This window comes from Lathyrus oleraceus, chromosome 6 (genome assembly GCF_024323335.1).
Source record: "Lathyrus oleraceus cultivar Zhongwan6 chromosome 6, CAAS_Psat_ZW6_1.0, whole genome shotgun sequence".
Classification (NCBI taxonomy): domain Eukaryota; kingdom Viridiplantae; phylum Streptophyta; class Magnoliopsida; order Fabales; family Fabaceae; genus Lathyrus; species Lathyrus oleraceus.
In genome coordinates this window covers 305,319,710-305,334,863 of record NC_066584.1, presented here as the reverse complement: position 1 = coordinate 305,334,863, position 15,154 = coordinate 305,319,710, and the positions used below count along the sequence as shown (strand labels likewise).

The 15,154-nt window shown below is 38.2% G+C and overlaps 1 protein-coding gene across 1 annotated transcript; it reads right to left on the bottom strand.

Annotated features, from left to right (window-relative positions):
- Positions 1-9,301: 9,301 nt before the first annotated feature.
- On the bottom strand, positions 9,302-10,832 carry LOC127095348 (uncharacterized). The gene is made up of 3 exons (XM_051034052.1): positions 10,636-10,832; positions 10,354-10,545; positions 9,302-9,335 (listed from the first exon to the last, which is right to left on the bottom strand). Exons 1-3 carry the CDS (start codon positions 10,812-10,814, stop codon positions 9,302-9,304), a joined length of 405 nt encoding a protein of 134 aa, XP_050890009.1. The 5' UTR covers positions 10,815-10,832.
- Positions 10,833-15,154: the final 4,322 nt, after the last annotated feature.

Below are 15,154 nucleotides of genomic sequence, written 5' to 3'. Positions count from 1 at the left end.
AAAGAGACAGAGCAAGGGCTGAAGGTTGAAGAGAGAAAAGCTTGGAGCTCAAAGATTTGCCGGATTAATCAGGTAAGGGGGTTTATCGTCGATTAATGGGTATTATGGGATAATATGTGATGGGTAGTGATAAGCCGTTAATTTGACCCTAATTGGGATTATTGATGCTGAAGAATTATGTTGGATAAATTGTACTTAGACTGTAATTGAATCTGTGTTTGGGTTAGTTGTGAAATTCCGAACGTATAGCTTTTTACGGAATCGGAATCGGAGGTCCGGAAGTCCTCCAACGGCGGAAAATGCGGAGAATTCTGCATTCTGCCTTGTGTTAGCGCAGGAACTGCTGTTTTGTCTGCGTTAACCGGTTAACCCAGGGCGTTAACCGGTTAACACTGTTGCGAATTGTGAAATTGGTGTTGTTTTGCCTGCGTTAACCGGTTAACCCAGGGCGTTAACCGGTTAACACTGTTGCAGAGTGGAAAAATTGGCTTTTTAATGTTGTGTACATAATTGAGAGTTGGCCTATGTTGGCGTATGATGTAATAGGGATTATTCCCGCTGTTTTGAGCAGTATAGGTATTAGTGGAGTGTGCTAATGCTGTGTTTAATTGATTTACATGATAATGATGTGTTGATACATGTGTTGATGATGTATGATGATATGCATAATGCTATGAATGTATATATTATGCATGTATTGGTAAATGGACTGTTGTATGGCTTAGAGTGTGAGCATATGTCCATTGTGAATTGTTGTTGATGCTGCATTGCTAGATGATTAGCGTGCATAGCATAGCCTTCGGGGCTGTAGCTAATTCCCATGGTGAGGAATTAGTGAGTGAATCATTGTGGATTTATTGTTGATGTTTGCATGCTAGATGATTAGTGTGCATAGTCTAGCCTTCGGGGCTGTAGCTAATTCCCATGGTGAGGAATTAGTGAGTGAGTCACTAGGTCTCAAATGAGTGGGACTAGTGAGCTTAGTAGCCGTATCTGGAGGGATCGGTGAGCTTGAACTATATGTTCAAGAATAGTCGGTACCGCATGTGTGGAGTCTCATTGCATAATGTATGTATGGCGTATAATATGAATGGATGTATTCCAATATTATACGTGTGTTTGAGTTGTTGTGGAGTATGATTTGAGATTATACTTGTGCTTTATGTTGATGTTGAGCTGATGTGCTGTTACTGATTGTATGTTGCGATTAGGGTGATTAATGTGTTAAATTACTTAACATGACATTATATTCTATAATGCTTATTATATTGATTGAGGAACTCACCCTTACAACTATTTTTCAGGTAACGAGAAATGAGTTGAGTAGAAGCGAATGCTTGGAGTCTAGTGTAGTCTCCTTAGTGGGTCGTGCTCTGATAGATGTAACATCGGGATGGGATATTTACCTTGTTGAATAATTTACATGTGAATGTTACATGTTTTACATGATTGAGGAGATCTCTATCCGTTGCGTTTTATGCAAATGTTTATGTTTTGAATAAATAAAAGAGCATGACCGTAATATTGTTGAATATGGTGTGAATATTATGTGTGACACCCTTGAATGGCATAATTACTCTGAATTGTTATATGTTTATTATTTTTAGTTAAATATTTGGGGTATTTTAGAAGGGTGTTACATATGCAGCCAACCTTTACAATCAAAACAGGTACAATAATACTCATGACCTGTCCACCAATAAATACCATCCCAATTGGAGGAACCATCCTAACCTTCGATATGGAAACCCACAACAGAACCTACCTCAAGTGGCTGCCCCTGCACCTTCCGGACCACCCTTAGAAGATCTTGTCAAACAAATGGCCGCCAACAATCTCCAATTCCAACAAAGGACCGATTCTAGCATTCAGACCTTGAACACGCAAATGGGACAACTTGCTACTCAAATAAATAACATGCAAGCCCAAGGGTCGAACCAGCTTCCAGCCTAAATAGTTGTCAATCCAAGGGATTCTAATGCTAATGTGAGTGCGATTTCGTTGAGATCTGGAAAGGTTACTGAAATAGCCCTTGAAAAAAATAAAAAAATTATTGAGGTAACATCTGAACCTGAACCTACTCCATCTGAACATGTTTCATCTGAAAAAATTAAAGAAAAGGAGTATGTGCCACCAGTCCCCTTTCCACATAGAGTTCTGAAAAATAAAAGAATTGAGGAGGGAGACAAGGAAAGAGAGATATTGGATGTTTTTAGAAAAGTTGTGGTAAATATTCCGCTTCTTGATGTAATTAAACAGGTTCCTAAGTATGCAAAGTTTTTGAAGGATTTGTGTACAAATAAGAGGAGGATTAAAGGAAGTGAGAGAGTTAACTTGGGAAGAAATATTTCTGCTTTTATTCAGCCCAAGCCTTCATCTGAAAAAGTTACAAGCGAGAAAAATGTTTCAGCCATCACTTAGCTCTTGCCACAAAAGCAGAAGGCTCCGGGAACTTTTACTATCCCTTGTACCATCGGGGATAGTAAATTCGAGAATTGTATGCTTGATTTGGGAGCGGGAATTCATGTTATGCCTACTTCTATTTATAATAACCTTAATCTTGGTCCTTTACAGCATACAGGTTTGATCGTCCAACTGGCGAACAGGAGCAATGCATGCCTGACTGGCGTAGTGGAAGATGTCCTTGTCCAAGTTAACGATTTAATTTTTCCTGCAGATTTTTACATTCTGGACATGGAAGGAGAGACTAAGACAAGCAGAGCTCCCATCATTTTAGGCAGACCGTTCATGAAAACGACGAAGACAAAAATTGATGTTGACGATGGAACCATGTCCATGGAATTTGGTGACATTGTTGCAAAATTTAACATTTTCGATGCCATGAAACACCCATTGGAAGAGCATTCCGTTTTTCATATCGAATTGATATCTGAGCTGGTTGAGGACACTTGTTCTGATTTATTTTCACTTGATTTTCCATCTTTATCTGGTTTCGATGATATTTACTCATGTTTTGATTATACTGACACTAACCTTTGCAACTGTGTGCTGAGATTGATGCTGCCTTGCAGCCTGATACATTTCCTACAGGTGAAGTTGTTGCCGATGAAGCTGTTTTTGTAGTTGATGCTCTTAACATCCTGGCTGCCCCAAGTATTCCATCCATCGAGCAATATTTGGAGACTAATGAAAAACTCCCTGTTATTATTTCTTCTAACCTTGATTTCGATAAGGAAGACAAGCTTTTGCAGGTTTTAAAAAAGCACAAGAAGGCAATCGGGTGGACATTAACCGACCTCCCAGGTATTAGTCCGTCGATGTGAATGCACAGGATATTACTTGAGGACGGAGCGAAAACAGTAAGGCAGCCCCAAAGGAGGCTTAATCATTTGATTCTTGATGTTGTGAAGAAGGAGGTAACCAAACTCTTGCAAGCAGGTGTCATTTATCCTATCTCTGACAGTAAATGGGTAAACCCAGTGCAGGTTGTACCTAAGAAATCAGGACTCACAGTGGTAAAAAATGAAAAGAATGAACTTGTTCCCACTAGAGTTTAGAACAACTGGAGAGTTTGTATTGATTACAGGGGATTGAACCAGGCTACGAGAAAGGATCACTTTCCTTTACTGTTCATTGACCAAATGCTTAAACGGCTTGCTGGTAAATCACATTACTGTTTTCTTGATGGTTTTTCAGGTTACTTTCAGATTCATATTGCACCGGAAGATCAAGAGAAGACCACTTTTACTTGTCCCTTCGGTACTTTTGCTTACAGGAGGATGTCTTTTGGTCTTTGCAATGCTCCTGGCACTTTCCAGCGATGCGTGATTAACATTTTTTCTGATTTCATTGAAAATTGCATGGAAGTCTTTATGGACGATTTCACTGTCTATGGTTCCTCTTTTGATGCATGCTTGAGCAGTTTAAGCTTGATTTTAGAAAGATGCATCGAAACTGATCTCGTTTTAAATTATGAAAAATGCCACTTTATGGTTGATCAGGGAATTATATTGGGTCACATAATTTCAGAAAAAGGAATTTCTGTTGACCCTGCTAAAATAAATGTGATTTCTACACTGCCTTACCCTTCTTGCGTTCGCGAGATTCGTTCTTTTCTTGGTCATGCAGGTTTTTACAGGCGTTTCATCAAGGATTTCAGCAAGATCACTCTTCCGCTGTCAAACTTGTTGAAGAATGATGTCACTTTCAAATTTGATGACAAATGCAAACAAGCGTTTGACTTCTTGAAGAAAGCATTGACCTCCGCTCCCATAATCCAGCCACCGAATTGGACCCTCCCTTTTGAGATTATGTGTGATGCATCTAATTATGCTGTTGGGGCTGTCCTTGCACAAAGGGTTGACAGGGTTGCCCATGTTGTTTACTATGCTTCTAGAACTTTAGATTCTGCACAGTCAAATTACACTACCACTGAAAAAGAACTGCTAGCTATTGTTTTTGCTCTTGATAAATTCAGATCATATTTGCTAGGTTCCAAGGTTATTGCTTTTACTGACCATACAACATTAAAGTACTTGTTAAAGAAGCTGGATGCAAAACCGAGATTGATTCGGTGGATGTTGTTGCTCCAAGAATTTAATGTAGAGACTAAAGACAAAAGTGGAGCTGAGAACTTAGTGGCTAACCATTTGAGCAGGATAGAGAGAGATGCAAATCCTTTTCCTATTCAGGATGACTTTCCTGATGAGCAGCTTTTTCTTTTGCATGGGATTACACCTTGGTTTGCTGACATTGTTAATTTTCTTGTTGCTGGTGTTTTTCCTACAGGTGCATCTAGATCACAGATTCACAAACTCAAGAGTGATTCCAAATGTTATGTTTGGGATGATCCGTATCTTTGGAAGTTTGGTAGTGATCAGGTAATTAGGAGATGTGTCCCCGACTATGAGATTGAATCCATTTTGAAATTTTCTCATGCATCTCAAGTCGGCGAACACTTTGGTCCGCAAAGAACTACAAAAAAAGTCCTTGATTCAGGTTTCTATTGGCCAACTGTTTTTAAGGATGCTTATGTGACTTACCGCACTTGTAAAGAGTGCCAGATAGCAGGTACAAACATCGCTCGCAAGAGTGAAATGCCTCAGCAGCCTATGCTTTTCTGTGAGGTATTTGATGTATGGGGAGTCTGAAGGAGAATTGCCATCCAAGGCGCAACGGAATTTAAAAATTTCTCCATTTAGTGATCCTTACGAATGGGCATGATCAGTGATAAAATCGTTACCTCTTATGGCGATTCAAACCTTTGCTGCAGATCTCTTGTAACGATCAAAACCTTTGATACAGATCCACGAAGCGATCATGAACGTTGAACGATGACAAAGTCTCTACTCAGTCCACACGAACGGGTTCCTTCAATCTCAGTGCTAGCTGGTACGAATGAAAGCTTTGAGTGAGAGAGAGAGGGAAACAAAATTCCAAGTCTTCACTTGAGTTTTAGTCTGAGTGACAATGCTTCTACCCAAGGGTTCTATTTATAGAACCACTTGTGTGGGCTTCAAGCTAAAAAGCCCACTTAAGTGTATTTTGGCTCATATCTTATAATATGCCTAAAATCACTTAAGCGTGTGGTACCTTACCATATTTCGTATTCCACTTAAGTGCACCGTACCTTACGGTGTTCCTTAGTTACTCTATTTCTCATCAATCCGTCCTTTGTGTGTGACCCTGTAGGTTTTCGTGACGTTGGCAATTATATTAAATCACGCATTTAACATAATAAACAGTGAGCGATATCTAGCAACACATCACTGCTACCCAAGACACGAAAATGTCATGTGATCTGACAAAACCTCCTGTGATAATAATTATGTGTATAATTACCCCTTTACCCTTATGTCTATATTGAACACAAGGTATAGACCGTGTCATCCTTGTCCAGTTCAATATTGGGCCCATAGACATTTATCCTGTTACGCAGGATGGGAAAATTCCATCTAGGACACTCATGTCCCTCAGCATGCTTTGTGGAGTACCCATCAACTATCTTTATGGTTATCCAGTTACGGATAACGTTGGATCAGCAACAAAGCACTCGACTCTACATCTAGGATACATAGTGGTTTCAGGTCGAAGAGTGGTATACACCATTATCACCATGAGAATAACTTATGACACTTTGCATAACTTGGATTTAACGTATTATCATAGCGGGTCAATCCGGTATAAATATTACTCTTAATATTCATACCTATGTTTAAGACTTGATAACTCTTTATCCATGATCCACGAGATGTGATCAACAGTCTACAAACATAATAGTCTTAATGCTTTAATGTTATCCCACTTCACAATAAAGCTCGACTACGGATACTTTAAGAATAGTGTCCTTATGTTTAATGTGATCTCATGATTAAGTCATACTTGATACATTAAACGGACTAACTATTCTAGGGACTTTATTAATCAAACATAATAAAGAAAATGCCTTTTAATTATTAATAAATAATTCGATACAAGTACCAAAAGTATTTGCCTCTAGGGCTTACACCAACAGAGTCAACTTCATGGGTCCCTTTCCTGTATCAATTGGTTTCCTTTACATTTTGCTTGTTGTTGATTATGTTTCAAAGTGGGTGGAATCTATCCCCACTAGGACTAATGATTCTAGAGTTGTTGCAGATTTTGTCAGGTCTAATATCTTTTGCAGGTTTGGAATACCACGAGCTATCATAAGTGATCGAGGCACTCATTTCTGTAACCGCACCATGGAAGCTTTGCTCCGGAAGTATGGAGTTGTGCACAGAGAACAGCTTTCAAGACACCCATTGGGATGTCTCCTTATCGACTTGTTTTTGGTAAGGCATGTCATCTTCCTGTTGAGATAGAACACCGTGCTTATTGGGCAGTGAAAAGTTATAATTTGGAGATGCAACAAGCAGGTATTGAAAGAAAACTCCAATTACAACAGCTGGAAGAGATTATACTAGAGGCTTATGAAAGCTCTAGGATTTATAAAGAGAAAACTAAGCACTTCCATGATAAAATGATTTCTAGGAAGGAATTTTCTGTGGGCCAACAGGTTTTACTATTTAACTCCCGTTTTAAGCTTATGGCTGGGAAACTTTGATCCAAATGGATTGACCCTTTTGTTATTACTAATGTTTTCCCTTATGGTGCAGTAGAAATAAAAAATGCAGGTACTAACAAGACTTTCAAAGTCAATGGGCAGCGCTTGAAGCTATTCCATGAAAGTTCAATGACTGAAGATGTCAGCATAGAGGAGCTTTCTTTGGAAGCACCTACCTACCCTGCAACTTGATCAGGGAGTCTTTCTTTCCTTTTCTCTACTTTATTAGTAATGTCTTTTCATTTAGGGAAATGCTTATTTTAAGTGTGGGGAAGGGAAATCGTTTGTTTAGTTTGTTTTCCTTGTTTTTATTAGTGTTTTGTTTGTTTTCAGTCATAAAAAAATGCATCTTCTTGAAAGTTTTAGGCTATAGACTGACTAATTTGAGATTAGTTTGCGGAGACTTGGGAAAAATTCACAAGATCGGTACCGTCTTAACACCGTAAGTCTCTTGCATATGGACATTGATTCAAATTCTTATTATGTTTTAGCTTTAAATTCTCATTCTCTGACAACTCTTGAGTAGTTTATTTCAGCAGTCAACACCATCTCACACACACTCTACGCAGGGAAGCCGATGAATATAAGTGAGTGTTTCGAAAAAGAAAAAAAAAGAGAAAGAAAAGGGAATGCACCTTCTAAGTTTGGTGACCCTCACCCGGTCACTTAACCCAACGGATGTAGAACCTTCAATTTTGTTTTGAAAATAAGACTCGTTGTCAGTTGGTTCAGCGGTTTCTGGTGCTGAACTTGGTAGGGCGGATTACGATCCGATCCCCCGCAACTACAACTGAGTAAGCAAAGGGTTATGCCACGTAAGTACTAAAATCCCGTGCAAAAAGGATCAGAGTCACTAACCGGTCGCCTTGCTATGAGTGTGTGGAGATAACGAGCTTAATGTTACTGCGCCCGAATGAAAAAGAGCAAAAAGAAGGATGAGTAAGTTAGGCTTTAAAATAATAACATGGTTCGAGTTGATTTGTGTATTCAGGAGGTTTATGACTGCACAATTGTGGATTAGTGTTCCTACGATATTCTTAGTATGCAAGATTAGTACCCATCGATGCAAACTTAACCGAAGAAGACTTGTAGCCTAGGATGAGTAACTAATGATGTGTTTGTGTTTTCTTTGTTTTATTTTAAATTTTGCTCGGAGTGCAAAAGTTCAAGTGTGGGGGAATTTGATCAATGCATTTTGATGTACATTCTTCTATATTTATACTTATGCATTTCCATATTTTAGTTTGATTATTTTTCTCTTTTAATGTGTTTTTATAATTTATCTTATTTTTACACTTATTTGTTTCTCGTAGTTTATTTTCAGTATTAGCAGTCTGCACGAATAAATTCATAACTGGAGCTAGGAGTATTGGATCGAGGCGTGCTACCAGTAGTTGGAAAGATAAGAGAAAGAGCTACGACTTTCATGAAGAAGTCAGAAGCTAATTCGGACTGTAGCATGGTTGAAAAATCCGTTGAAGCCTTCAGCACTAGATTTATATTTTGTGTTGAGTTATTTAGTTTGAGCCTGGGTTATGTTTTGACCAAATTAGGTTTGTTCTACTTTTCCTATAACCTAAGCAGCCGAACAGAGTAAACGGTATCACTATTCACGAAAATTTAAAAGCTTGTACGAATTCCATGGAGAACTAATCCCTTCGATTACAGGGGATTGAACCAGCACTACGCCAAATAAGGGAAAAGAGGGCGCTTTTTTTGGCCTATAACAGCGCTTTTAAGCGCCCTCTAATCTGGCGCTGGCATAGGTAAAGACAGCGCTTTGTTTTCTTGGAGAAAGCGCTGTCTAAAGTGGCCACATTATAGTGCGCTTCCAGAAAAAAGCGCCCTCTGGAGTGGTCCATAAAGGGACACCTTAGAGGGCGCTTTCTGGAAAAAGCGCCCTCTAAAGTTGTCAATGTAAAGTGTTTAGAGGGCGCTTTCAGGAAAAAGCGTCCTCTAAAGTTTTCAATGTAAAGTGTTTAGAGGGCGCTTGCAGGAAAAAGCGCCCTCTAAAGTTGTCAATGTAAAGTGTTTAGAGGGCGCTTTCTGGACAAAGCGCCATCTAAAGTTGACAATGTAAAGTGTTTAGAGGGCGCTTTCAGGAAAAGCGCCCTCTAAAGTTGTCAATGTAAAGTGTTTAGAGGGCGCTTTCTGGACAAAGCGCCCTCTAAAGTGTTAGTTATTTTAAAAAAAATTGTTTGAAAAACAGTGGATATTTAATTGGTAACCTGTAAAGCGCAAAAGTGTTGTAATTCATATTGGTAACTTGTAACCTGTAAAACGCATGCTGCAAAAGTGTAAAATTCATATTGATTTCATCCTTTAATCCAATGTTATACACCATTAATCCATTGATATATACAACATGAATCCATTTATATACAACATTAATCCTCCATATATACAACATTAATATATGATTCTTTGATCAACAATATACAACAACATCATGATTTAGTAAAATTACAACAACAATATACAACATATATACAACAACAACATACAACAACAACATTCCATACATATATGTACAACAATATACAACCTAGCTATATGATTCTTTGATCAACAATGAATTGACACAATTCATCCTTGATTTCATCCAAATGAGCTCTTGAGTATGTCTTGTATTCCTCAAAGTACTACAATTAAGAGAATAAAAATATTCATGATTTAGTAACAAATTAGATGAAATATCCGATAGTATTAAATAAACCCTAAGTTATTATTCCATACCATTTTTGGGATGTCTATACGATTCAACGCAATGATGTCTCTCATAAATCTCATTACAAAAAATCCGCAATCGACCGAATTATTTTGCTGAGGACACTACACAGAAAAACAAACAATATATATATATAGTTAATTTCTTACAAACACTATTATAAGCAAAAAAACAAACACTATTATAAGCAAAAATAAGATACTTAATATATACCTGAACTCTGATCCAGGTAATGTCCTTCCTATTGCGGTATTTCTTTTTCAATCTAAATTTTAGTATTGCCCTAACAAAATAAAAACGTATATTGAGATCAATCTGACAGACATAATTAAATATACAAATACACACGAATATTTAAGGGAATTTCACTTACGCGTCAACCGTCTTCTTCATATTCGGATATTTCGTCCAATCACCCGATAAAGAATCGAGATAATACACTATTAGTCTCGAAAGATCCATAGCAACCAACACCCAGTGACCACTGTAAAATAAAACAAAAATTTAGATAATTGAAAATTTTCTACGTAAAAGATATACATAGATTAGAATGAAATTATTAGGAAGAAAATCTAACCCGTTGCCAGAATTAAACGGTATAAAATACAAATTGGGTGTATTATCATCGGCCGCCATGAATCTCTCGACTAGATCATTCTTTACGGATGTTGGATTATTCGTTATTAACGTTGCATTGAAACGGGAAGCAGCAATAAACTTGAAACGGTTACACAATTCAGTTCCCCGCATCAATGTTACATACATATACCTTAAATAGAAACATAATAAACATTAGACTACTCATTGAAATGTGTAAATAAATTGTTCAACTAAGTAAATTATAGATTGATCGGAGTACCATATGTATGTATGAATGACAGCGATGCCCAATTCGGTGTGTTCAAAAAGTTGTTGGAAGTCCTCCTTTCCAATTATTTCGAAATGAGCAGCTCCGAAAACACCTTCATCAAAATTTATAGTACGAATGGCCCCCTCATGCATAATATCGGACTCCTCCACCATTTTCTCAAGACGCATCAAAATTTGAGATTTTGTCCCGGACGTCGTTGGAATATCCTTCGTTGGAATATCCTTCGTAGGAATATCCTTCGTTGGAATATCCTTACCAGCTTTTTTCAACTTTCGACCGGGAACCTAAAAATTCATATAAATTAAATCATGACTTTTTGTGATGCAACAGAATCGTTGTGTATATAATTCAATGGGTATATATATTTGTACCTCTTTTTGAGATGCAACCGACTCGATGCGTCTTGAAATCCCTTTACCAGCTTTAGGGGTGGGTCTTGTAGGAGTCTAACATTACCATGTAATAAGGATTGATTAAATATCATAATTGTAGCTGAATTGAAATGTGAATACTAAATATTCATAATCATTTAGAACATATATACCTCGGCATCAGGGAAAATTAGATCTGACGGCCAACCAACAAAGGATCCGACTGCATCTTGCATCAACGTTGTCTCTGAAACAACGTCAGGTAATGGTAGACGGGCGTCCGTATCGAATACGAGGTCAACCGAAACTTTCATAAATCCCACCGGGAGGGGATTATGGTGAAGTAATTCACCCGAAGTATTGTGCACTTTTCCCTTGCCAACCATGCGATAAGTTGGTGACGATAGATACAGCTGACAAGGTGAAATGCCCTAAACCAATAATAAATGTTATTGTTAACTTGTATATGTGTCAAGTAAAAAAGTGCTATTTTAATTTCATAATAACATATATAATTACCTCGGGAAATTTCGGTTGATGATTGATACTAGCTCGGTCACTAGTATCTTTTGCCTCGGAAGCGCACCTTTCCTCTCTATACCTTGCATTCTCGTTTTGCAGTTGGAGTACTTGTGCCCTTAACTCCGCCAAGGTCTCCATCACCTCTTTGTTGGTAGGATTTTTTGTTTTTGTTTTTTTATAAAATGACGACGGAGTCACACCAAAACCCTTACCCCTCACACGACCGGAATACTCAGGAACATTTAGTACTCGACTAAGTACGCTCCTGCAATCCTGGACCTCGGTTGAAGGTACGGTTTGGGATAAAGTCTCCTGAAATATTATTAGAGGAGATTAAAAATGAATTATATGTCTAAAAAAATTTTCGATATAATTAAAGAAATAATGTTTCATATACTTACACATTCGTCATAAACATTTTGGACCGCTTCAACGACAGCCCCATCCTTCCCAACCCGAGCAGCCTTCCATAATACGTGCTCCGGAAGAGATGTTGCGTCACTTTTCTCCTCGGCTAGCTACACATTGAATTAGATTATAAGATCATCAATTATAACATATTGTGACAATGTATAAGCTCATAGCATTTGAATGTACTCACCATTCTTTGTTGTAACCGTGCATAACCCGTACGCCCTTTTTTGTACGGATACGCGGGTTTTGATGCCCTTTTCCTATTTATGTCGCTTACTTCCTGGATAAAAAAGTTTAAGGCATATTAGAACCAAGTAACTTAACAATTGTATAATAGCATAATTAATAGACATTACATGGAATTTTTCGTTTCTTCGTTTGGCGACAAAGTTATCCCATTCATCGGCTGAAATAATCGCGGCATACTTCATTGGCCGTTCTCCTTCAACAAATTTTCCTTCCTCATCCTTGAGAAATTTGTTGCACAAAAAGGATCAAAATCCTCGGAGTCTTTTTCCGGCCAATTGAATACAATATTTTTGCCGGCTTTCATCGATGTGAAAGGATCTCTAAAAAACATACAAATGGAGTGTGTTATTATAAAGTAATATTATAACAATATATGGTTAACAAATAGTCAACAAAAAAAACATATAACAATATATGGTAAGTACCTTTATCTCCGACCATATTTTTTCCTTGCCAACCTTCAAGTTCGGACTTCTCCAATTATCACATGTAATCGGAATATGTTGGCGAACAAGGAAACCAATGTAACTTGCCAACATTGAACCGTTAGGCTCAATTAGTTGGTCTTCAGCACTCCAATGTACTTCAAATTTTACACCCTTGTCTCTTGCACGAATGATTGACTTCATAACAGTCAATCCTCGTTTGATTTCTTTTTCAACATTATTACGTGATTCATTCGCGGCATTGGTATCGTCTTGGTTAGCCATTTTATCTGTAATATAGAAATGATTCAATAAGACCCAAGTAAGACAATGATTCAATACGTGAACACATTCATATACCAATGCATGCAACAATCTAAACTCTTTTTTTTTATCATTATTGAATACAAACTCACACACACCTACTGCATGCAAAAGACCAATGCAAACTAAACTCTTCCAAGCACAAGCTCAAACACACTTCAACAATCTAAACTCTTCCAAGCACAAGCTCAAACACACTTCAACAATCTAAACTCTTCCAAGCACAAGCTCAAACACACTTCAAATATATCAGTTTTCAATCAGAAATAAAAAAACTCAGTTTGCCCTAAACAACATTAATCAACATAATGCACAAAATGAAAAACTAAGTTTAGAAAATGCCCTAATCAAACACATGAAGAAAGTGAACGGTAACGATAGAGAAGAGAAATACCTTAAAGGTGACGGTAACGATGGAGAAGAAAGTGAACAGTGACGGTGGAAGAGGATAACGCAGTGAACGTGAACGGTGAGGGAGGGAGAACGAACGGCGACGATGACGGTGAGGGAGGGAGAACGAACGGATGACGAGAGTAATCGCAGTAGACGGTGGACGCAGTAGAGAGAAAACCCAGTTACGTAAACGAAATAGCTTATGGAGAGGGAAAATAAAGAGACATGCAGTATATGTTATAATTTTAATGTTTACTAAAGGGGACCTTAGAGGGCGCTTTTTTAAAAAAAGCGCCCTCTAAAGGGGACCTAAGAGGGCGCTTCTGAAAGCGCTCTCTAAGGCTTTCCAAAAGCGCCTTCTAAACTGGAAATGTACATGGACTTAGAGAGCGCTTTTTCAAAAGCGCCCTCTAAGGGTAACCTTAGAGGGCGCTTTCACAAAAGCGCCCTCTATTGTTGTCCCTCCATTTTTTTTTTGGCTTCACTTTAGAGGGCGCTTTGTTACAAAAGCGCCCTCTAAAGGGGGTCTAAGAGGGCGCTTATAAAAGCGCTCTCTAAGGCTTTCCAAAAGCGCCTTATAAACTGGAAATGTACATGGACATAGAGAGCGCTTTTTTAGAAGCGCCCTCTAAGGTTACCCTTAGAGGGCGCTTTCAATAAAGCGTCCTCTATTGGTGTCCCTTCATTTCCTCATTATTTTTTCGCTTCACTTTAGAGTGCGCTTTGTTACAAAAGCGCCCTCTAAAGTGTGCTGTCTATTCTAGTAGTATGCTCCTTATTTTTTCTCTTCACTTTAGAGTGCGCTTTTGTAATAAAGCGCCCTCTAAGGGGCGCTGTCTATTCCAGTTTTTGGCGTAGTGCAGGCTACGAGAAAGGATCACTTTCCTTTACCGTTCATTAACCAAATGCTTGAACGACTTGCTGGTAAATCACATTACTGTTTTCTTGATGGTTTTTCAGGTTACTTTCAGATTCATATTGCACCGGAAGATCAAGAGAAGACCATTTTTACTTGTCCCTTCGGTACTTTTGCTTACAGGAGGATGTCTTTTGGTCTTTGCAATGCTCCTGGCACTTTCCAGCGATGCGTGATTAGCATTTTTTCTGATTTCATTGAAAATTGCATGGAAGTCTTTATGGACGATTTCACTGTCTATGGTTCCTCTTTTGATGCATGCTTGAGCAGTTTAAGCTTGATTTTAGAAAGATGCATCGAAACTGATCTCGTTTTAAATTATGAAAAATGCCACTTTATGGTTGATCAGGGAATTATATTGGGTCACATAATTTCAGAAAAAGGAATTTCTGTTGACCCTGCTAAAATAGATGTGATTTCTACACTGCCTTACCCTTCTTGCGTTCGCGAGATTCGTTCTTTTCTTGGTCATGCAGGTTTTTACAGGCGTTTCATCAAGGATTTCAGCAAGATAACTCTTCCGCTGTCAAACTTGTTGAAGAATGATGTCACTTTCAAATTTGATGACAAATGCAAACAAGCGTTTGACTTCTTGAAGAAAGCATTGACCTCCGCTCCCATAATCCAGCCACCGAATTGGACCCTCCCTTTTGAGATTATGTGTGATGCGTCTAATTATGCTGTTGGGGCTGTCCTTGCACAAAGGGTTGACAGGGCTGCCCATGTTGTTTACTATGCTTCTTGAACTTTAGATTCTGCACAGTCAAATTACACTACCACTGAAAAAGAACTGCTAGCTATTGTTTTTGCTCTTGATAAATTCAGATCATATTTGCTAGGTTCCAAGGTTATTGTTTTTACTGACCATACAGCATTAAAGTACTTGTTAGAGA

Coding starts and splice junctions, on each gene's coding strand:
- LOC127095348 (XM_051034052.1), bottom strand. CDS start 10,814: ATGCGTCTTGAGAAAATGGTGGAGGAGTCCGATATTATGCATGAGGGG. Junction 10,546..10,635: donor GTCATTCATACATACATATG/GTACTCCGATCA, acceptor TTTCTATTTAAG/GTATATGTATGTAACATTGA. Junction 9,336..10,353: donor CCGTTTAATTCTGGCAACGG/GTTAGATTTTCT, acceptor ACACTTTTGCAG/CATGCGTTTTACAGGTTACA.